Source organism: Typha latifolia, chromosome 3 (assembly GCF_019914945.1).
Source record: "Typha latifolia isolate L0001 chromosome 3, TyphaL0001v2, whole genome shotgun sequence".
NCBI classification, from domain to species: Eukaryota; Viridiplantae; Streptophyta; class Magnoliopsida; order Poales; family Typhaceae; genus Typha; species Typha latifolia.
This window is the reverse complement of record NC_133088.1, coordinates 3661185-3684326: the sequence shown is the minus strand read 5'-3', so window position 1 is coordinate 3684326 and position 23142 is coordinate 3661185. Positions and strand designations below refer to the sequence as shown.

Below are 23142 nucleotides of genomic sequence, written 5' to 3'. Positions count from 1 at the left end.
GTATAACTTAATATGATTTTTTTTTAATTAATAAGGGATTCTAGAGGCCTACTTTTATAATATAGACAAAATAAAGAATGTTATTTGTAATTTTCTCCGTGGTCAATTTGATCAAATTTAACCATTCTACATCAAATAATTTAGGATATATAATAAGATTTAAATCATAATCTAATAATTAAACGGATCGTATTTGTTTCTTCACCTATTTATAAAAATTTATATTACGACCCAATCCAATCTGAACAGATCCGAACACGAACCCGACACAATCCGATCGATTGCCACCCTTAAATGTAATCATTAAAGGCTGCGGTGCGTCTGCTGTTGACGTAGTGATGCATCAGTATGCGTGCAAAGCGTCAGTGCCATTAAATACCCAGATGCAATGTTTCTATAATATCACCAGATAAACTCGTAGAGAAAGAAAGACTTGCGTGTGTGATCTCTCTATCTTGTCTCTTTTCACAGAAAGGACACGAAGAGGCCCAAACTCCTACTAAAGAAGCAAAACCCAACAAGCAAAAGCCCTGCACCAGAACGCGGAATCAAACATACCAAACAAAAGACTTCGCCCATCATCACCAATCCGAAGCATGGGCGTGTTACAGAAATAGAACCACACCATCATCCTTCCCCAAATAATACTCTCGCGGACATCCCTCCTTTCCTTTCTCTTTCGGGTCTCTCTTTGGTTACCTTTTGGAGAAGAAGAGGTGATCAAATGGCTGCGATGAGGAGGCCATTGCAGTTGGTGGCGAAGAGAGTTATGGGTACGAGGAGCATGTCTGCGCTTCCCCAGGGATCCGCTCCCTTGACCTCCGATGAGCTCATGGGGTTGGAGCAAGAGCACAGTGCTCACAAGTGAGGCATTCGTTCTGTTTCCGCTGTTCTTTTGCTGATTCTTTGGTAAAGGTTCAATTTTGCGGATAACCCATTTGTCAGAATGCCCATGTGAAGCTCGAATTTGTTGGGATTGGATGTTGGTTTTGCTCAATTTTATCTTAATTTGTTCTTGTCGTGTTTGTTCTGTTCCCCTGCTTGTTGTTTGTTTGAAATGCGTTTTGTGGGTGGCCCATTTGTCGGAATGCCAGTTGAAGTTTTGGTTTATGGTATTGGATCAGGATCTTGCGCGATTTATGTTCCAATTGTTCTTTCCTTCTGTTTGAGGGTCTGTTCGAATGTATATACTGTCGCCAATCTTCTGAAATGGTCAACGGATTGATATAGAAGTAGAACGAGAAGTTCTTTTGGATGCGAAGCAGTGGTCTTTAATAAGTGTAGATTTTAGTAGTTCATTTCTTCTTAATTGTAGACTTAAAATTAGAACTTTTAGTTATTTTAATCAGAGAAGGATCATGCACTGTATTATTATGTTACAATACACAATAGATTTGATTGGCATTTGAAAGCTTTAAATAAATGTAGAAGCTCCTTTTCCCTTGCAATCTTCTGCAAATAGTTCTACACATCATCGGTTTGATCTCTACAGAAAGTCTATTGGTTCCGCTATCAATAATTGTGAAATTTATTCATCAGATTCTGCGATTTTTTTTATATCACATGATAGTGTTACCCTCCTCGCACAAGTAGGTGAGCAGCTGTAATTCTTTGTTGCTCTCAAGCCTGCTATTCTCTGCAGTTATCATCCAATCCCTATGGTATTTTCTCAAGCAAAAGGCACAAGTGTGTGGGACCCAGAAGGCAATAAATACATTGATTTCCTGTCTGCTTATTCTGCTGTAAATCAGGTATCTTGTCTTGCCAGAAAAACATTTCTTGACTTGTTGCTGATCCAAGATTTACCTTTGAAATTTTGATTTTCCATCAAATGTCTCCCACATAATCTTCAGGCATAATTTAGATGGCTATTTCTGCCTAGTTCTTTTCTTTCAGTTCAGCCTGGTTGATTTCTGGTCGAGACAGTAACATTGAGATTTAAATTTCTTTTTATTAGGGGCATTCCCATCCAAAAGTTGTGAAAGCTTTAGTTGAACAAGCAGAAAGACTTACTCTCAGTTCTAGAGCTTTCTACAATGACAAATTTCCAATCTTTGCAAAGCATCTGACAAGCATGTTTGGATACGAAATGATGTTACCAATGAATACAGGAGCTGAAGGTGTGGAAACAGCTCTTAAATTGGCAAGAAAATGGGGTTATGAGAAGAAAAAGATACCCAAGGATGAGGTAATGAAGTTGAAACAAATTACAAAATTTTGATTTGCAATTTTAACACTTCAATTTCAGTATATGTCCTCATTACCGACATTAATGATATAAATCTAATCATACAATGCTGAACCTTCAAATGTGTGACTGCTTAGTAGCAAGAGAACATAAGCTCATTATTCAAATGAGAAGTTATATAATCTAACTAGATTTCAATCATCTTACATAAGATGTAACACTTACAGATTTTTATAATAGATTCTATCAATTATACATAGATGCTAGACGATGATGTTCGGTGGAGGCAACATGGATACTATCCAGGTGTTTCTTTTAGTGTCATTCCTTTTAGAGATTTCTAGGGCTTTTCAACTATCGTTCATTTTGCAAGGATGCAATATTCCATATATGATTTGAGTTCCTCCTATTTCTTTTCGGTGACGGTGAGAGTTGGCACTAGCTTTAAATATCTTATGTTGAAGTAATGTATTATTCTGTGGATTGGAATAAAGTTGTATAATAAAGTCTTACAACTCAGTAGCGCAGTCCAATTTTACCTACATTGAAAAACTATTCTGCTCTGTTTGATTTATTTCTTCAAATTTCCTATAAGATGTTATGAGCTAGTACCGTCCAATGTAAGCCTGTGGCAAAGATCTTACAAATTCAGTGAACTAAGAATAGAGTAGTTTGGCAATGAAAGCTAAATCCTTGAATAATCATTTTATCTTAGAAAACAGTACATTTGCAGGCTATCATAGTATCATGTTGCGGATGTTTTCATGGACGGACATTAGGTGCAATCTCTATGAGCTGTGACAATGATGCAACCCGTGGATTTGGCCCGTTGGTTCCGGGCCATCTGAAAGTTGATTTTGGTGATCTTGGTGCACTTGAGAGAATATTCAAAGGTGATCACCTTATCCATGACTGAAGCCCTACACTAGTTTCAATTTCAATTGTACAACTTTTCTTCTTAATTGGTAATTTGATGGAACCGTTGGAATTTCAGATCATGGGGATCGAGTGTGTGGATTTTTATTTGAACCAATCCAAGGAGAGGCAGGAGTAAGTATGCTTGAGAATTTGTTTTATCTTTTTTAGTCGAATCTGACTCTTCTCACAGTGAATTATTAACATAACAAAAGATAAAAGCCTTTTATTTAATTATATTTTTCTGCAATCAGTGCTTATTATAGCTCTTTTAATAGCAAAATCTTTGAAGTAGTCTATCAATTTTTTTGGTCTTTGCATGATTTATTAGTACCTTTCTGTCATTTCCTTCCACCAGCACTAGCAGTTGGCCTTGTTTTATTTACCTTTCTGGTGATGATGACTTCTTTAATTCTGGTTGTTAATTTTAAGTTAAATGCTGATCGTTGTTTTTTGCTCAAGAATGTCTGTTCTAACGAGTCAATCTTTTATAGCAGCTGTCATAATATTTTGGTGGCATTTGACATGCTATCGTTTTCTTGGTTATTGTTTTAAGTTTTCACACATAATTGCCTCGTTTATTTTTGTATAACTTCTCATAGGTAATAATACCACCAGATGGTTATTTGAAAGCTGCCAGAGATCTGTGTTCCAGATACAACGTTCTAATGATTGCTGATGAAATTCAAACAGGCATAGCCCGTACAGGGAAAATGCTGGCATGTGATTGGGAAAACATCCGGCCTGATGTGGTGGTGAGTTCTTGTGTAAAGCTCATGTCTATGTCCTTTTGGTTTGTAGTCCAACGACCTTTAGTTTGTTGTGGTCTTGTGGACATGATATATGGAAAAGTAAAGAAAAAATTAGGGGGGGATATCTTCTATCTGAAATCTTAAGCTAATTATATTGAGCCTTTATGCTTGCTATTTCCATTGACACTAGATACTAGGAAAAGCTCTAGGTGCAGGAGTTGTACCAGTTAGTGCAGTTCTTGCTGACAAGGATATCATGCTGTGTCTCAAGCCAGGAGAGCATGGAAGGTGAATTTTTCTGTAGTTTTCTCCTTTTCTTATTATCAAAAAGTAGAAAAAACAAAATAATAGAAGATTGATATTTAGCTTCACGTTCTGCAACATTTTCCGTGATTTTAATTCTCTTTGATGATATACTTGAAAAGTTATTTTTTTCTACATACAACCTTTTGTATGTCATTTTCTGTAATACTTGGAAATTAAAGTGCCTAGATGTGATTATTGACAGTACTTTTGGAGGCAATCCTTTGGGGAGTGCTGTTGCAATTGCTGCATTGAATGTAATCAAAGATGAAGGACTGATTGAGAGGTACACTGTCTTCTTACACTTGGGAGTTGGCATTCTGTTAGTTTTTGCCAGCCTTGGCTGTAGAAATTCTGCTAAGGAGATAAGATCAGGCAACCTAACCTTTTTAGGAAATAAAAGATTTCTTGATGTAACTGACTTTGCAAATTCCAATTGTGTGAAGATCCCATAATGACCTGATGACATAATAAAAGTACACCAATGACTAAGAACATTTACATTGTTAGATTTTCATATTAAGACTTCCATGGCTACATCCCGCAAGACTAGAGGCGACCCATGAAAGAGGGGATATGTGATCTTCGTTGTTCTCGCATAAGTGCTTGCAGACATTAGTTCCACAATTTTGGAAAGACTTGCATTCAATTAGGAACGTAGAGCTACAGTGTTTTAGTAAATTATATCATTTTTGTCAATCTGGTTACCTTATTCTGGGGACCCTAATTTTTCTGTTTCATATAAGGCTGAATAAGGATCTCTAACTGATCTTAGTAAGATATGAACTTCTGAGTTCTCTGCACATCAGCATTTGGGGGTTGTTCACCACAAAAACAGTATGATGAGTAGGGATATTCTACATCATTTTGTAATAGAGGAGAAAAAAGAAGTTTTATAAATCAAAGTTAGTGTCCATTTAGCTCAACAATGAGACACTGATACTGAAACAAATATATAATAAGGCCATATTCTTGGATCTAGATGCAATAATCAATGAGAATGACAAGCATTCCTTGAATTTGATCTGTTTGAAACTTTGAATTGGATTTAGGTATCTCCTCTTTCTGTTCATGTCCTTTATTGATGTACGTTATGGTGCAGATAAAAAAGAGAACATAGAGACAATAACAGAATGAAAACGTGAAATGGGAACCTAGAAAAACTTAGTGAAGAAAATCAGATAGAATAACATTTGGCACCTAAGTTGATAAACTTTTGGTGAACCTTGGGTTCTATCAAAAGTAAGCCGAACTGTCCACATTTTTTTCATGAATGATTTGAAGCAACTTCGAAGGCTCTTAACCTTGTTGCTGTAGAGACTACTAATACAACTTCTAACTATCAATGGCAAAAGGTTATTGACTAGTATAAATAAACTCCAATACGAGTGATTCTCTTGCGACCATTGTTCATTATGTCCACTTCTGTAAATCTCGTCACATTTTATTTCTCCGCAGAGCTGCCAAGTTGGGACAGGAATTCAGGGATCAGTTAGCAAAGGTTCAACAGAAATTCCCTCAAATAATAAAAGAAGTACGGGGAAGAGGGTTGCTCAATGCAGTAGATCTGAATAGCAAAGCTCTATCTCCCGTTTCCGCTTATGACATATGCATCAAGTTGAAGGAGAGGGGTATTCTTGCCAAGCCCACACATGACACTATAATTCGATTAGCTCCTCCACTCACTATCAGGTATAATTCGCCAACGCATATATCAGTGAAAAAATGGAGACACTTTCTTTTTGTATTTCTTTTATTTGATATATCATTTAGTAGCTTGTACTTTGTAGGATTTGAAAGTGGCAGCATATGATTAGGTAGCCACAAGTTTATTTAATTTCATTGGTTTGATTTTTTTTTTATGGGTCTTGAATGAGAATATTTTACTTTTTTTCTTTTAAATGGTTTAGAAATGGATGATAGACTTAATTATGATAGGTCAATACTTCTACATGTTTTATTCATTATATATATGAACTCAGTAGCTTCCAATTTAATGAAATAAGACCATAATAAGATTCATTATTTTCAATATAATAGCTATTGTCTTATAAACATTGACAGGTAGAACATCCACAGGGAGATCATCATCAACTGTGCAAGAACCATGAATATTCCATATGGTGGGCTAGATATTGAATGTTGATCATTATGCCCTTAAATCTATCAAGTTAATTTATTACCCTTACCTATCATCTTATTCTTTTCTCTCCGATAAATTTCCAACTTTTCCATTGACTATCTTCCTAAATTTAACTTCCATGAAGTGTAAATAATTCCTGGTTTAGCCAATAGCTATTATTTTGAGGAAACAGCCAACAGCTGTTGTTGAGCCTATATTAAGATCCTTTTCAATCTCTCTTCAAGCTTCAATTCCAGTATTACGGAGAAAGAAAATTATATGAGGCCTATAAATATTCTCTTTGTTAATGCAGATCAATCTAAATTCCATATGGTTAAGTGACTTGCAAGTTTGAAATTTTAAACTTCTCTTCACCAATTTCTGATCATTGTTATCTATTTCAGCCTCGAGGAGCTTACTGAAGCTTCAAAAGCTCTTAGAGATGTCTTGGAGTTTGATTTACCAAAGCTGCAGAAGCAGATCGCAAAATCAGAAGCAACAACAGCAGAGAACCAAGTATGCGATAGGTGTGGACGAGGCATGTATGATTCCACCAACATCGATGACTAATAGAAGACTAATATTCCATGACCAAATCTATTATAATCTTTCACAGCACACTGCAGTGCTGAGATGAACATAAAGCTCCATTATTGAATAATTTCATCGTTGTTCTTCATTAGTACCAATAGACTACATTTTGCACCTATGCGCGAAAATAATTTCATCAGTAAAAGTTGTATCTGCAATCATGCCCAGGTTCTTATGCTGTATAAATGCTTTTCTGAAGATTCACAGGATGGTTCTTGTGAACTTCAGAACTTTGTAACTGCCATTTTTCTTACTTTTTATTAAGTTTGGTAGCTTCTTCCAACCCACTTGTTATCATCAAATCAAGGTACTAAAGTTGGATTAGAAGTATTCCAGACTGGCTATCGTCATGCTGGTCACTACTTGCAATGTTAACACCAGAATTAAGTGTGCCCTGTGGTAGTTGCATCTTATCCACTGAGGAGAGTATATAGTTGACCTTTAATTTCTTCCTACTTAGATCACATCTGAACTCATATCCTTGTCCCTTGGTCAACAAAAGAATTTTTAAGTGGGAGGTATTCGAGTTTGGTATAACTTTAAGTATAAGGAAAGAATCCAAAATTGAATTCAAGGATGGCGACGAATATCTAATACCAGGGTTAAATCCTTCGTGCCTTTATTTTAACCCCCAAGGGAACAAGGATTTTGGATTTCATGTGTGTTTAATTTCTTTTAACACCCTACGTTTTTTTTAGCTATTTATAATTTACACCTTATATTTTTAATATTTATAACTGGCATCATGGGTGTTAATTTATCTCGCGTTCTGGTGACTTCATGAACGGATTAAACAAAAGTAAAGTGAACTGATAAAAAAGCAAGGCAATAGAAGAAAAAAAAATATATAATTGTATCTAATGTCGTGCTTTATGAACTTTTTCGATATCAACCTCCGGAAAGTTGAGAAATATGAAATTAGGGTGGTCAATCTTTTTGTGCTCATCCTACCTAATCCCATACGGAGGTCGTTAGATAGTTAGATATAAATTTCCGTGATAATAAGTCCAAAAAATGAAGGGTGTTAGATGCAAACTTTCCTTTAAGAAAAAAAGAAATAAGGGGGGGAGCAAGTTCCAAAGAATAAACTAAGACCAAGGAATTGAAAGGAAGCAACCTTTTCTTTCTCCCACCTAAGCTTTCATTTGTTTTAAGCAATAAACAATTCAGAATTAGGTTATTATTAGGGTTTCTTCCACCACACCTCCTCCGCTCTCTTTAATACGCCCCTTGCGTCCTTCGTCAGCAGATCGAAAGGGATGCCTCCTCATCCTTCTCCTCTCTAATATCTCTTCAAAATTCGCGCTGCCTTCCGTTTCCTCTGCCTCCCTCGTTTTGGATCCGATCTGTTGCGGTCTTGCGACCCGATGTCGACGGATCTGGGTGGAACTGGGCCGTTCGTCGTCGATCGTGCGGCGGAGGACGAGGGGATCGACCACTTCGATCGGCTGCCGGACTCGATCCTCCTCGTCGTCTTCAACCGGATCGGCGACGTGAAGGCCCTTGGCCGCTGCTGCCTCGTCTCGCGGAGGTTCCACGCCCTCGTCCCGCTCGTCGACTACGTCGTCGTTCGCGTCGACTGCGTCATCTCCGACGACCCCTCGCCGTCGCCTGCCGCAGCCGGCGGAGGAGACAAGACGCGTGGGGTTTTCTCCCACCTTGCGCGGCTTGTTCTTGGGGGGCTCGTCAAGCCGCTCCAAGCACTAGGTCACATCCTTGGCCCCTCCGCCGGCACCGCTGGAGCCCGGAGGTCCACTTCCGGCGCCGGCGCCTCCTCGTCCTCTTCCACCGGCGCCGTTTCCGAGGTCTCGCATCACTCGCCGTCCGAGGTCTTGAAGAACTTTAAGGAGATCAGGCGACTTCAGATCGAACTCCCTGCGGGGGAGCTCGGGGTTGACGACGGAGTTCTCCTCAAATGGAGAGCAGACTTTGGATCCACGTTGGACAGCTGCGTTATCCTTGGGGCTTCCTCCATCTCCCCCAAATCGTCTAGTGCTATTCCTAACCCTAACTTTCAGGATGCGTGTGGCGGAGTTGATGACAACGGGAGCATCCCAGAGTCGTTTTATACGAATGGTAGCTTGAAACTTAGGGTGGTGTGGACGATCAGTTCTTTGATCGCCGCCTCAGCCCGGCATTACCTTTTGCAGCCCATTATTTCTGATCACGAGACGCTCGACAGCCTGGATCTGACGGATGCCGATGGGCAGGGAGTGTTGACGATGGATAGAAGACAGCTTCAGGAACTGCGTGTGAGGCCGGTCTCAGCATCAGGGAGCTCGCATAGGACGCTTGTGCCGGCTCTTAGCATGCGGCTTTGGTACGCACCACACCTAGAGTTGCCAGGTGGAGTGGTCTTGAAGGGGGCAACTCTGGTGGCTATAAGGCCTAGTGAGGAGCGCACAGGGGAGGGGGGAAATGGGGGTGTTGTTGGGCCCTCCGATTTGTGCTGGGTCTCGGATGCCTTTGAAGAGCCGTACAGGACGGCAGTGAGGATGCTTGTGAAGCGGAGAACATACTGCCTCGAGATGAATTCCTTTTGAGCTACAAAAAGTGGCATCTGAGAATTCAATCCCCAAGAGGTAATTTTTCAGAAAAAAAAAATATCCTCAAGATATTTTATGTAATTGGTGTAGGAAAATTGTGTTCTAGAATTAGGTTGATTACTTATTAATGCTTAGAGTGGAAAATGGTGGTCTTAAGATTGGGGTTTGTTTGTTTATTTGCATAAGCCTATATACATTTTGGTACAACTGGAGACCATATCTACATTCTTTAGTTGAAAGGAGTTATTCGACTTTTGTTGCAGGCGAATAAGAGGAACTGTAAAACATGAAGGACAACAATAGAAGCTTAGAGAAATATAGCAATGGCCTTAGGATGGTAGAGCATAGTTCTCAATAGAGCTAGATGATTCATGTAGATGGCTAAAAATCATGATAAGTTTGCTGCCTTCTCTTCCCTTTCTTTGAAATTTTTTGTGGAGCAATTGTGTATGGCCAAAATATTTTTTCGAGTGTATTGTTTTCGTCATTAGTCATCACCTAAAATTTCGGTTTCCAAGTACAATACTATCAACTAGCTGTAAAGCCTGAAATATTCTTGTGTATCAAGAAATACTTCTTATAAGTATACACTTCCCTTTGACCGTGAGTACTGATTCATTTCATCATAGTCCATCATGATTTTTTACTAGTTGAATCTTAGTTATTTTGCCCCTTACTAGTATGTTCTATGAATTTTAGATCATCTGATTCGCTTGTATTGTGAATTTTAAGATATTGATATCCTAATATGCTTGATGTTTTATATATCAAAAGTTAGCTAATATCAATACAGTATCTATCCTAGTATAAAAATAAGGGAGAGAAAAATAAGAAATAGTAAAATTTTATAATTCTGGTGAACAAATATCACTATTTTGTACATCGTTGCTGCTATACTTGGTTGCCTAAAGTTTATGATTGAAGATATACATTGTTGATGGCATTAACTGCTTCTGATAAAGTAGGAGTGGGATGTAATGCATAAAAAGTTTGTGACCTAAAATGATCCTGTCAGTCAGAAAAATCTACTGCGGGTCTGATCTATATCAGTTATGGCAGTTTTTAGGTCATGTAATGCATTTTCATTGTTCTTCATAGAGGTAGATTTTTAGGATCAAGGGCATCAAGGGAGTGCCTTTATTGATGTAAATCATCAAAAGTTAGATTTCAAAGGCACATATAACTTCAGCGGTTTGAAATAGGTATTGAACTCTAACAGCAATTATATGAGACTCAGAAGCTGTAAAAGAAAGATCTTTACACACCCAAGCTTATTGGTTTTTATGCATCACTAGCTATCGGTTTTAGACCATTCACCTGAGCTTGTGATTCTGTAAAGGAAAAGTATTTTGACTATTTTCCTTGTGAAAAATATATATTTGTACATAAGCAAGGGAGATGTCTTTTTTCTTATAGTTTATCTTTGAAATTCATGTTGTAAAGAGTTCTCCATCCCCTCTTCATTCCCTTTGTTAGGGTTAGATGAGGTTTTCTTTCTCCGACCCTCCATCAGTAGAAATTGCTACTGAGCCACCTTTGCTGATCAAATTTCGACCATCATCAGCCAAATTTGGTCGTATGGGCAGGATCACTACTGGGGGAGACCCCTCCCTATCTCTGGCCAAATTTGGTCTCTTCTCTCCTCACCCACCTTCCCTGCTTTATTGTCTGCAGTTTTGTCAAACACATCTGCCAGTGTGATCAATTAGGTCTTCTTATATCAGAAATTAGTTGGCCATTTTGGGATCTTTTGCTCTCAGCTATTGATGATAATTGCTTAGGAAAATTACTTCTTGTTTTCTGACTTCTCTTCCATTTCTTTGACATGGATGCTGTTTGGGTCATGTTGAGAAACTTTATATGTCAAAAACTTTCTGCAAGTTATAATAATTTGCTTGTCACCTGTTACATCTTGCAGTAAATGTAGCAACTCCGTGATGGTATTAAGTGCCTAGAACAGTTTCTGGAGAAATCTGTGTTTCTCTGTTTTAACTACTTAGTCAATTGCTCAAACATATTATCAGTGTTTACTTTTTTAAGTCCTTATTAGTTCTGCTTTGCTAGTAGCATTGAAAATACTGAATTGTCTTATTTAATTATATCATGGATTTTAAGAAATTCTTTATTAGTTCTGCTTTGCTTGTGCAATTTTTCTCTCTTCTTTTTTTCTTCTCAATTCTTGCTGACTTAATGACAACAACTATCTTTGTCCACTTAGTATATAGTGGTGTTCCTTTTATATGTTCATGACTCCTATTATTTGTGGGAGTGTCATGTTATCAGTTCCTCCTTTTCTATGATGTGCTGATTTACCCATCTCATGCTGTCAATCTTAGGGCAATGCAATCACGAGAGATCGGCAGCTAAACAATTTCTTTGGACTGCATGGATAACAAATTCCAAGCTGGTCGTTTTACTCCTCTAAGTGGTAACTCCTTGCCACCACTACTGTTATGTATTGCTGATGACCGGCCAAATTACCGTATTGTCCGTAGGGAACTGACAGGTAATGTGCTCCAGTTATTTAGTCTCTATCTTAAACGTGTTTTAACTTTTATGACTGTGACCTAGGCAATGCCAATCTTGTAACTGTTGGTCAGGTCATCGGTAGACACGCATGTTGTATTCTGTATAAGTAGCATATGCCTGTATTGATCCCATTATGCTACTAACCTTGTAATAAAATCCGAACTTCGAAACTCATCCCATGTGATGTAACCTTCTCTTGTACATAATGATATGCGACATGTTGTAGATTTACAGTGGTGATATGATGGATGCCGAGTGTGAACCTTTGTGCTTGAATTTTTCTCAAAACAGTTTTGAACACAACGTCCACCGGAAGAGGTGGAGAGGGATTTGTTTGATGTGTGAATCTGGAAAGCATGTGGTCGAATTGGAGTTGAAAGAATCTCTTGTCCTTGTGTGTCAGTCTCTGTGCAGGCCAAAATACCTAACATTTATTTATTGGGGTCGGTAGGATGCTGGTTGGTAATGGAGACACAGAGGGAATCACTAGTGCTCGAAAAGTCGTAAAATGGTTACAGTGGTGGACCCTCTTCCTCCATGATTGTAAAGAAAAGCATTCTGCATCCTTTACAGCTTTCGCCTTTGCAGGCTCGAAGAATGTGAGAGGCACATTAGAGAGGTTTATTGAGCTTTAGGATGAAGTTGTCGCAGGTGCTGCCTCTGATTCTTCTTTCTGGCTTTTTGGTATTTTTCTGGTGCACGCGGTGGTGCCAGAGTTGCTAAACTGACTTGACTCATAACTAAATGGATGGTTGCTAGGTCATCACTGATATTAGGGTTGATATTTAGTGAAGTTTTCACCGGAGTGTTATATTTGCATAATTTGAGATTTTTTTTATTTATTTGAGAGATTAGTAAGAATTTAAATTTGATTCGAATTCAGAAATATATACTATGAGCCCCTTTAATGATTCAAATTCGAAAATTTAATTGCCATGATTTGAGTGAGTTGTTTTCTGATTACTATTATTTAACTAATAATATATCCGAGAGGATTAGCATCTTTGTCTATTGCAGGCAGTTTGCCATTTGCATACTATTATTTTGGATGTTTGGTTGTAGAATAAAGTCTAAACTAGTTTAGCTAATATTCATTTCTTAAACTAGCACTGAAAACACACACCAATTTAAGTTATTATAGTGTCTAGTTTTCATGACTTTAACTTGGATGCCACAAGTTGCCTCTCTTTCAAAGAAAAGGAAAATTTTCACAATAATTTAGCTAGTAACGGGCATTCATACACCCAGCATCAGTCCTCCCTCATATAGATCACAAGTTTTTCATATTTGAGATCTATTTCTGATCCTAAGATACATAACAACAAAATCTCAATACAAATAAGATGTCCCGTTTAAGTTACAGTCTGAAAGAGATACCACATGCATCTGACGAGGATACAATTACATGATGCATTTAAGGGCACCCTAACTTTCTCAGGATCCATGAAATAAATTCAACAGTGATTAGAAGAAAAGAACTTGAGACCGTATAAGTTTACAACAAGGTCTATCCCCCCATCCACACAAGATAAAATCATCTGACTCATGAAAAATATCCAATTCATGAGAATAGAGAAGAAGATAAATAGAACAGATACTGACTCCATCAATGGAAATAATTTTAACTCAGTTCAGATGCCTCATGTTGGAGTGCTTACGTTCACCATAACTCAATCTGCCTTCTGTTCCTGCTAGTCATGCAAAATACTAATCAGTGTAGCTGCAGATGGTAGGTTGGATAATCTAAATTGCTTGGCAGTAGTTTCCAAAACTTGAATCAAACGGTGAACAAGGTAATAAAGTGATCGGTGCATAACAGCTGACTAAAGCAGGTGATTGGTGTAACTAAAGTCGCAGCGGCATTTAACAGCGTCATGAAGCATTTGAACTAACACTCAGCCATTTTACTCTTTAGCTTAAAAAAGCTATCTAAAACGCCATTGATGTAATTTAAGTCACAGCGACATTTAATAGTGTCACAAAGCATTGAACTTTCTTAGACTCGAGTCATTTACTACTAGCTTAAGATGTCTTACTCTATCAGATAAAGCAAATTTACCAATAAATTAGCAAGTTGAGTACAAGAACAGTGGTAACTGCCTCTTTTTTTGTCTCCTTTGAAGATATTGAAAATAAAAAAGAGCAAATCATGAACTCGAACAGAAGCAGAAATTACAACTTAAAAACAATCCAGCAATTTTGAGTCAAAATATCAGATGCTATAATGAGCTGATAAAGGTATCAGAGGTCATAGTATCCCTGCATAACATAAATACTATCACACCCATCAAGAAACAGCAGCGAAGGGTGGTCACATTAGAAATGAACAAAATAAGGGTAGACCTTAGAAATAAAAATGAAAGAAGTTGAGGCCTCATGGAACCTCATGATTATAACTTATTGCTTTAGAACCTATTAAACCTCAATTTTCACATGCTGGAAGATTGAGGCAGGTGCCAGACTTGATCTAGGCAAGAACACATCTAAGAACAGTAAAATCTCGATATTGCAGTCGATAAAGACAATTCAAACATGCTTGTAAAATTTGTTGGTGATTACTTCTTTATCAGTAGGACCTCAAAAGTTAAACCACTAAAATCAGATAACAACAAAAGCTCTACAGTTAAATACTATGAATTGGGTTACTATGCAACCCTTAGATAAAAGAGTAAAATGTATTTATAGCAGCAAAAGTATCATTTATTAGTGTAATGCATTCCACCATAATACCAAAGATTCATCCCATAGAAGCTACACTACCACCATATCTGAAGGGTACAACAGACTTGATGACTCCTGTTGAAAGGGCGGTGGAAATTCTATAAGAACTTAATTTCCTCTTTTGTGGGTGAACGATATATTTGTTATGAACAAATTCAACCAAGCTGACATTTTTTTATAAAAAAAAGTTGTACAAATTTGAGGTGAATTTAGGATCCGAAACAGTATCCTAGAGCACCATTAGAAAACCTGTGACTAAAATACATTTCACATTTCAGTAATGTCTTCATTGATTACAACCAGGAATAATCTTCAAAATTGTCTAATCTTTCAGACATGTCACATTTCAGTAATGCTCGTAGAACTATGTAACATAAACCATTTTCATTGTTACATATACAAGATATTCATGAATGAGTTTCAGAATTCAAACATGAAGCAAGCCCTGTGCCAGTAATTGTGGCTTCCAATATCCAATGACAAATAGATAAACTTTAATATATGGATATTTGTTGCTAACAGGTATTTACAATTGTTATTTCAAATATTATTTTGTTTCATTCCCTTTATCGACCCAAGATACAAACTTTATTGTAATGTTTTACTTTTTATAGCGGAATGTATCTTATCGTTATCAGACGTCCGGATATACAAAAAAACCCAAGATAGTGGTTCCATATGACATATCAGCAAAGGGACAGGCTCAAGTAATGAATCTGGCACATGGCACCACCCTGCTAGTTGTCAGTTTATATGACCTAGGAAGAGCAAAACTTTAAATAGTTTGCCTTTTGAAAGGCTCAATTGATATTCCAAGTTTTAAATTCTAAATGACCTTAGACCTCGACAAGAATCTCATAGAGAGAGGGTTATTATGAGAACAAAGCCCATCAATGCAACAAATATAAAATTGTTAGATTTTTAGTGTTGGCAAAATAAAATATTCTACGTACTACTATACATATATATAAGCATATCTATAAATTTTGATAAAATTTAAATTGAAGACTTTCGAGATTTAGAGCACATAAATCATTGTGTTCAAATGCACGATTCGAAGGCATTTGCACGTACAGAGAATTTCTTTTGGCCAAATGCACTTTGTAAGTGTTCACACATACAGAAATATAGTTTTAGCCATTTGAATGCACTCTACAGGCGTTTGCACATACAGAAGTGTAGTTTTGACCGTTCGAACAAGCCTTGGACTCAAATCACTGCGTTCGAATGCAACCACATAGCTTGCAAATTTTAAGATTTCGTGAGACTTAATTTGACTTGGATTTGATCTTATCTTTATAAAGTATATAAGGGTTGGGATGCCCTAACTCTAGAAGACGGTTATTGATTTGAAAAACGCTTTTTGAAGAAACAAGGTTTCTCTCCAACGAAAATTTGTCTCATCTTCTAGACTTCAAGATTTTCATGTTAAGGGTCACTAAAGCAAAAGTTCAATCTTGAAGGTTACTAAGATTAGAGATCAATCACGAAAACAGTGAATCACGGGATCTAGCAATTAAGATTGAGTTAAATAAAATCGTGGGAATAGACGAGTTGTATTATAAGTCTATTTTGTAAACTGCTACAGTTTATTAGTAATTGGTTTGATCCGAGTTTGGATCTGTGATTTTCTGATCCGTTTGAGATTTTTCCATATAAAAATTATGTTCATTTTTGTTTTACTCGTTAATTTTTACTCTGCATATTTACTTAAGCAAAATGTTAGAAATATTACCTAAGATTTAGATACAAATATGTGTCTAGATGTATTTCAAAAAATAAAAGCCAATCAATGCAACAAGTATAATTATATTTACTATGAAAAAAAGGACAAAGGAAGCTTAGGGACGCAAAGAAGAATAAAAGGCAAAAAAGCTAGTTGTCATTTTGCAATGAATTGGACTTGACTATGAAATAAATGCTGGATGCAAAGAAGAGAAGAGTCCGAGTGGCCGAGGGAAATAGTAAAGGTGAAAAGAAGAAAGAGAAAATAGCGTGAATATTGGGTTATAGCCAACAAAGATTCTAAACTTCTCTTCCCAATGATAGTGTTCACACTTTCTAACTCATTTGCTATTTCCATAGATTTCCTGATTCTTCGTTTGTTATATTCTCAAACGTCAATCTCATTCAGCCAAGATTGTTCAACAAAGACGAGGTACATTCACCAGTAAAGTAGTGCTTTGTTTACTTTGAAAGAGTGAGTAATTCAATAGCTTAGAAGTTAGAACAAACTTTTTTCGTTTTATGTGCAGGATATAAATAATTGGGTGCATGCCTCCATTATGGTCACACGGCCAATACCCATTTTAATGATGACACTTGCCCGCCGAGACATGTAAAAATCTAATAAGGATTTTAATATTGCAACACTGACAAAAATTAGAAAATGAGAACACTCAACCAACCTGCTATGTTATTAGGGTATCACGTTTCTAAAATGAAATCGTCTCAACTCACAACCAAACTGAATTTTCTTAGCTCGCTCAGCATGAATTCGTTCACACAAAATGCCCAACTATTTTGTGGTTTCTCTTCTGAATAAATCGATAAACATTCCAAATAGATTTCATACAAATAGATAGACTCATATCTAACGCCTTAAACTTTTGGGTTGGATATAAGTTGTAATATAAAACATAACAAGGTCTATTTCACTAGAATTAAATACTTTCAACAAATGATATCAAAGTTGTTAGATCACACTGAGCTCTGCTAGGGTTTGATAAGTTGTTTTTAGTATGCATTTTTTCCCTTCTCTTCTCTTATGATGGGTGAAGTTGATGCCCTCCCTTCACCCCCCACCCCTTCTTATGCCCATGAGAGAGGAACCCCAAGCATATGGGTACAAGTCACACGAGAAAATGTTTTGGCAAATTTGAAGTAAATTACTGTGGACCATATCATGCCATATTATGGTAATTATTGAGACAGAGGATTAGGCAGAGATTGATCCTGATCTCTTAGCTAGTATTCGAGAGGAATAAAAATATGACCTCTACGGTATGTTTATTGGAACCCTATTGATGGTCTTCGAAGGTTTTTGGCTACGATTTGGTCGATTACAAACTTTTCTTGCTTCGACATGAAAGAAGGTTTCTAACCTCTAAAACATGAGTATATATTGGACCCTGTTATGGCCTTGATATGGCCTTGATATGGCTTGATATGTATCAAATTCAGTTGAATTAGTCTTCAAATTTAAAATAAAAAGATCAGATACAGTTCCGATATTGCGGACGAGATACAGCTTCGATACATTTTTTTATCACCAATCATTTTGTTTATACAAACAAATGATATAAAACATATACTTATATATATGATTATCTAATCATTTTTAATATTTTAAGACTTTGTTTATTTGATAATAAATTGAATATATAACTTGAAAATAATTTAAAGATCCAAATTACTTGTAGATTAATAATCAAATTAGGTTTCAATGTTTCACTAATATTTTGAGTTTTATATTAATTTTTGTTATAATCATGGATGGTCATGCCGACGCTCTCTCTCATTTTTTTTTTCTTGCGATGACGAAGGTGAGTATCTCATTTTTTTTTTCTTCTCCTCTTACGGCATGGCCGGCAAGTGCCACGATCCGTGCCTGTGGCATAGCCATCGTTGGTTATAATATTATTCTAAAGTTCTAGATATGTAAATACTAAATTTATAGTTTTTTTATTTAATCTTATCATTTATGGGATATATTTATTTTTTACCATATGTTATATTGGTTGACAATAAATTAAAAATATATTATTTATTAATTTATTGGCATATCCATGTCATATATATATCCTACTTTAATTTTTTTTTCCCATATTTGTATTTCCATATCCCCGTATTCATATTCATGCTTCGTTGCTTCTAACTATTCTAATTAGCTTTAGAAGATGATATGATTAAGATCGTTATGAAAAAACTACAGTGTATTAGGAGATAAGTCTTAAACTTGATAATTTGACAACCAAATTTTCAATCTTACGAGGTGGTGATCCGCTTGGCACTCATATGTGTTTCCTTTTTTAACTAGAATATTAGAAGCTTAAAATCCTTACAAACATTGTCGGTAGGTTGCATAATCATCTTCATGTTTATGATACAACAATTTCTAGAGTTTGAAATAAATGCGTCTGCATGTGTATCGACCTCAACCTCTCAAAGATTTGAAATCCGATTGGAGATGCTTTGATCTCTTTTAACATAACAAATTAAAAACAGAGAATATTTCAAATATTATTATCCTATAATTACTCTTATTTTTTTCTCAAATACGCACTTCACCTTTTTCCTTCATTTAATAAAGTGCTCAATAAATTTGACTTGGGCTTCACTTATGTTGGATTTCTATTTTGGCACAAGTAAAAGTTGGACGACGGGCATCTTTTAAAGTTTGATAGTATGATTAAATTAACTAAGGGCTGAGAGTTAAGGTCTGATACTGACAACATAACAGCAAGGTATTATTTAAAAATTTCTTATAAGATATATTTCCAGGAAAATGCAAGACCCCCTAAATCAATAATGCAACAGGAAACTTGAGCTATTCTGGCCACTGGAAGGAGAAATTTTCAAGTTTTTGTGGCCACTGGAAAGAGACATTTCAAGTTTCAAGTTTTTTTTTTCTTTAGAAATTAGAACTTTCAAGTTGGTGTTTAGAGTTGGGAACATCTGGTTTTAATCTATTTTAAACTCGGTGGCCCGACATAATTGAGGAGAGACAGAAAGTGGGGCAACCCACTTTATCAGGCCTATATACTATGAGTTGACCTATCAAAAAGCAAAACATAGAAGAACACTTGAAAAAAATTGCAAAAATAAGATAATTTGTTTTCACCAGTAGGACGCCATGACGAAGAGGTCGGAACTTGGAACAATATTCTAGCTGATATAATAACTCGTCAAGATAAACCAATCGAATGAGCCAGTACCGCTATCAAATCCAAAGCACTGAAATTAATCTAACACTCAACATTACAACCGTTACATATCCACCTATTGACAAAATATATTCCTCAGTACATTTTATGGCCTTCCAATTGTGCAGTATTCAACGATTTAGGTAGACGAACTTATAAAATATTCCCATGTATTTAGAACGCATTCTTTTACCGCCGTATCTGATGATTGACACGCCTGTCAAGTATTTCCCCATGCAGAACAACCTAAAGGCAAGTTCCAAGGTTGACTAATGCTTTTGTGCGCCAAGCTACAGTAGAAAAGCATATCACTGTCTGGCTGCTTAAAATCCTCTAAACTAAGCATGGGCACAGAGACTAATGGCAGTAATCAGTCGACACCTGGTCTAGTGAACAAAATGAAATCATGGGTTGTCTGCAATGGACACTCGTCAATCCATAACAGAGAGGCAACTATCGTGGGTGAGAATCATTAAATTAAAAAATTAACCAATGAATTAAAGACGGACAACCTCGAGAGAAAAGCACACGAATCAAGCAACTGAGGATTTCAAGAAAGGAACGGACAGCAATAAAACACAAGAAGCCAAAGATCTCGCTTAAGCAAACTAACAACTTGGCATAATTATTAAAATCTAGAAAGCAAAGTAACTATATATTATCATAGGGAAGCTAAAAAACGAGGAAAGCTACTTACCCAGCAACGTTGTTCATCAACCCTTTCCTTTGCCCTTCAGGTCTGAATGCCTGTACCGATCCCAGAGTTGCAGGCGGCCATCAAACCCAGCCGTAAACTGGGTCTCCGCGGAAGTGGCAGCGGCTGGTGGAACAGCACCAAAGAGGAAGGGTAGGTTCGATCCCTCTACTTGAGAAGAAAGCCTTTGTAGATGGTGGTGATGCTGGTGGTGCTGGTGGTGAGGCAACTGATGAGATGGTGAATTGGACTGAAGGGTCCCCCTGCTGAAACCCGCAAGACCCGAAGAGTTCGAGAAATTAATGTTGTAGTCTCCGGCCGGAGCGGGGAAGTGATCCTGCAAGAAAGAGAAATGCTGCATCTCCGGATGCTCTCCGGAAGCAGCCGCCGCCGCGGCGGCGGCGGCGGCGATGTTGAAGGGCACCATCCCGACAGGAGAGTTGTTCCCGAAGTGGAGAGTTTGGGTGGAAAAGAGACTAACTTGCCCGAAGTAATCCGCCGTCGCAGTGACGGCAGGCAATGGCCGGCAATTGCTTGAATTCTCTTGCGCATTGGTGATGGCGGCGGCTCCGCTGCTGGAGCCGCCGGCTGTGAGGAGCTCGGTGAAGGAGGTCTGGGAGTTGAGGCTCGTGTTAGCATTGTAGTGATGGGAAGCGACGTGGCTACCGCCACCGCCGTCGTCTCTGTCCTTCTCCTTGTCCTTCGCTGTCCTCTCGCGGGCTCGCTCCCTCGCCTTCACCCGGCTCTCCGATCGCGACAACGAGAGGACCGACCCCTTGCTAGTTTCTGATGTGCTGCTGCAGCCGGACTTGGTCAAGTGCTGATTCTGCTGCTGGCTATAACCAGCCTCGCCTTCTGCTTCCGCTTCTACTTCGGCCTCCGCCATCGGCTTCTCTTGCTTCATAGACTCCGGAAACGAGCCGTCGAGAGAAGGGAGCTCATTAATGGCGGCGGACGCGGCTTTAATCAACCATTCGATGGCTTTGCTCGGCTGGTCGTAGCCGAGGCGGTCTTGGAGATCGTAGAATTGGATGGCAGTGGAGACGGAGAGGCGGACCCGGCGATCCCGGAGGCCCTTCGCCGTATACACCTTGCTGTGGCGGTCCTTGCCGCCGGAGGCGCGGGAAACGCGGTAGATTCGAGAGGAAGGGTGCACGCCCCACGGCATGGACCGCGTTTCCCCTCCCCCTCCGCCGCCGCGTTTCCCCTCTCCATCGTCATCGTCGTTGTCTTGGCGCTGCTCTTTTTGCCCTATCTTGGAGCCGATCCGAGATCGCTTGCACGCGTGGTTGTTCTCTTCCACATCCATCGCTATTTCATACCCTCCCAGTCGACCTCTCGTTCCTTATCTTTTAGCAATCTTCTTCTCTTGTGAGATGGGATTAGGGTTTCTCAGAGTTGGTGGACCTGTAACCTTCTGCATTGATGACGGAATTCACAGTGCAGTGTACTGCCGAGATAAAAGAGAGAGAGAAATGAAAAAAAGGAGAAAGATTAATAAAAAAAAAGGAGGCACCTTTGGACGCTGGAGATGGCCTTCGTAGCTGGAGATGTCAGCTCTTGGCCTCAACTTTTCCACAGCGTTATCATCATAGCCGCACCTGGAGAGATGACCTCTCTCTCTCTCTCTCTCTCTCTCTCTCTCTCTCTCTCTCTCTCTCTCAGAAATCAGCACTGCGGACTGTATCCAGCAGTAGTAGCAGCAGCAGCTACGACAGCATAGCGCAGAAATGAGACCACGAATTCGGACGGTTTTCTCGAAGAATTAAGCATAAAGATACAAAAGAAAAGGCAGCGGCAACTTTAATCCTTTTACCAGCTTTAAACACCGAAACGCAGAAAGGAGGAGAAGGAAACAAACCAAAACGAGAACCCCAGGGTTCCCATCCCCCGATCTACGCTCTATTACAATAAAAATATCGGTAAAAAGGGAGAAAAGGCCTACTTGCAACCAAAGATCTCACCTTCGATCGAAACCAGCTCCAATCTAACCCTCCAGCGCACCAGATCTACGGATCTGAAGCGGCCCGAGTTCACTGACCAAGAATTCAAGAACCCTCACACCGATCCACCTGCATTACTCTCCCGATCGGATCTCCCCTTCGGACAACAACCCGCCATTAACGGACCTCGATCCCAGCGGATAAAGCTGGAAGAGAGAGGAGGCTTTAGGGTTTTGCGAGGGGAATCGGAGGAGAGGGAAGGCAAAGGAGGGAGATTTCTTCCGGAATAGGCGTTAGTTTATTCAAATCTCGAAAAGATAATCCGAGAATAGGAGGTAGGGGAGCACGGCTTCCGATGCCCTAGGCGTTCCCATCCGAGCAATCGCCGAGCTTAGCGGGGAAGGTCAGACACAGCGCCGTCCTCCTCATCCACTTTATATAGTGGATATCCTTCCAAACCACCCCCATCTCCTTTCTAAATCACTCAATTGCCACTGTCTGGATCAACAGTTCCATGCAAGAGCATCACACCAAGCATCAATACCTCCCAATACTTGTACGCCAACGCATCACATCACCTGCACTATCCCCTGAGATTAATTTATTAAACTAATTCAATCATTTTGTGTACTGAGTTAAGCATCCCATTATCCTATTAATGGTAATTAGAGTGAGGCAGTTTAGATGGGGAGCAAATATCTCACATAGATTATTGTATTGAGTACTGAATGGGTCATGTACTTTTGTTCCATGATACTACTCTTTATAGAGTTTAATGGTTCTAAATGTCACTAAATACGTGGATGGCTGCTAATCAAAGACTAGTCTATTTATTATTACCTTTATGAGATATAGATGTTGTTCGCCTGTTTATTTAATTATTTATAGTTCTCAATTCTTAAAAACCACGTGT

The 23142-nt window shown here is 38.4% G+C and overlaps 3 protein-coding genes across 8 annotated transcripts; 2 read left to right on the top strand and 1 right to left on the bottom strand.

Annotated features, from left to right (window-relative positions):
- The first annotated feature begins 495 nt into the window (after positions 1-495).
- On the top strand, positions 496-7154 carry LOC140784080 (ornithine aminotransferase, mitochondrial). Of its 3 annotated transcripts, none has more exons than XR_012108216.1 (11): positions 522-864; positions 1643-1751; positions 1958-2188; positions 2922-3081; positions 3183-3238; positions 3706-3858; positions 4046-4143; positions 4364-4444; positions 5617-5850; positions 6223-6281; positions 6685-7154. XR_012108216.1 is itself a non-coding variant. In XM_073131268.1 (10 exons), the coding sequence occupies exons 1-10, from the start codon at positions 725-727 to the stop codon at positions 6848-6850; spliced, it is 1428 nt and encodes a 475-aa protein (XP_072987369.1). In that variant the 5' UTR covers positions 496-724; the 3' UTR covers positions 6851-7154. The 3 variants fall into 3 exon arrangements, 1 of the variants encoding a protein (XP_072987369.1); XR_012108217.1 differs by having other exon boundaries at positions 6223-6328; XM_073131268.1 differs by lacking the exon at positions 6223-6281 and having other exon boundaries at positions 496-864.
- Positions 7155-7956: 802 nt separating this feature from the next.
- Positions 7957-12177, top strand: LOC140783371 (F-box protein At5g46170-like). The gene is made up of 2 exons (XM_073130243.1): positions 7957-9453; positions 11754-12177. The coding sequence occupies exon 1, from the start codon at positions 8239-8241 to the stop codon at positions 9412-9414; it is 1176 nt and encodes a 391-aa protein (XP_072986344.1). The 5' UTR covers positions 7957-8238; the 3' UTR covers positions 9415-9453; positions 11754-12177.
- A 1033-nt stretch (positions 12178-13210) lies between these two features.
- On the bottom strand, positions 13211-22639 carry LOC140783369 (transcription factor PCF6-like). Of its 4 annotated transcripts, none has more exons than XM_073130240.1 (4): positions 22251-22639; positions 21803-21995; positions 20290-21703; positions 13211-13637 (listed from the first exon to the last, which is right to left on the bottom strand). In XM_073130240.1, exon 3 carries the CDS (start codon positions 21593-21595, stop codon positions 20306-20308), a length of 1290 nt encoding a protein of 429 aa, XP_072986341.1. In that variant the 5' UTR covers positions 21596-21703; positions 21803-21995; positions 22251-22639; the 3' UTR covers positions 13211-13637; positions 20290-20305. The 4 variants fall into 4 exon arrangements, with proteins under 4 accessions (XP_072986341.1, XP_072986340.1, XP_072986343.1 ...); XM_073130239.1 differs by having other exon boundaries at positions 13211-13634; XM_073130241.1 differs by lacking the exon at positions 13211-13637 and adding an exon at positions 19625-19882.
- Positions 22640-23142: the final 503 nt, after the last annotated feature.

Excerpts from the sequence above, each read along its gene's own strand:
- LOC140784080 (XM_073131268.1), top strand. The coding sequence starts at position 725 with ATGGCTGCGATGAGGAGGCCATTGCAGTTGGTGGCGAAGAGAGTTATG. Across the intron at positions 865-1,642 it reads CAAGAGCACAGTGCTCACAA|TTATCATCCAATCCCTATGG; the intron begins GTGAGGCATTCG and ends TATTCTCTGCAG. Across the intron at positions 3,239-3,705 it reads CAATCCAAGGAGAGGCAGGA|GTAATAATACCACCAGATGG; the intron begins GTAAGTATGCTT and ends AACTTCTCATAG.
- LOC140783371 (XM_073130243.1), top strand. The coding sequence starts at position 8,239 with ATGTCGACGGATCTGGGTGGAACTGGGCCGTTCGTCGTCGATCGTGCG.
- LOC140783369 (XM_073130240.1), bottom strand. The coding sequence starts at position 21,595 with ATGGATGTGGAAGAGAACAACCACGCGTGCAAGCGATCTCGGATCGGC.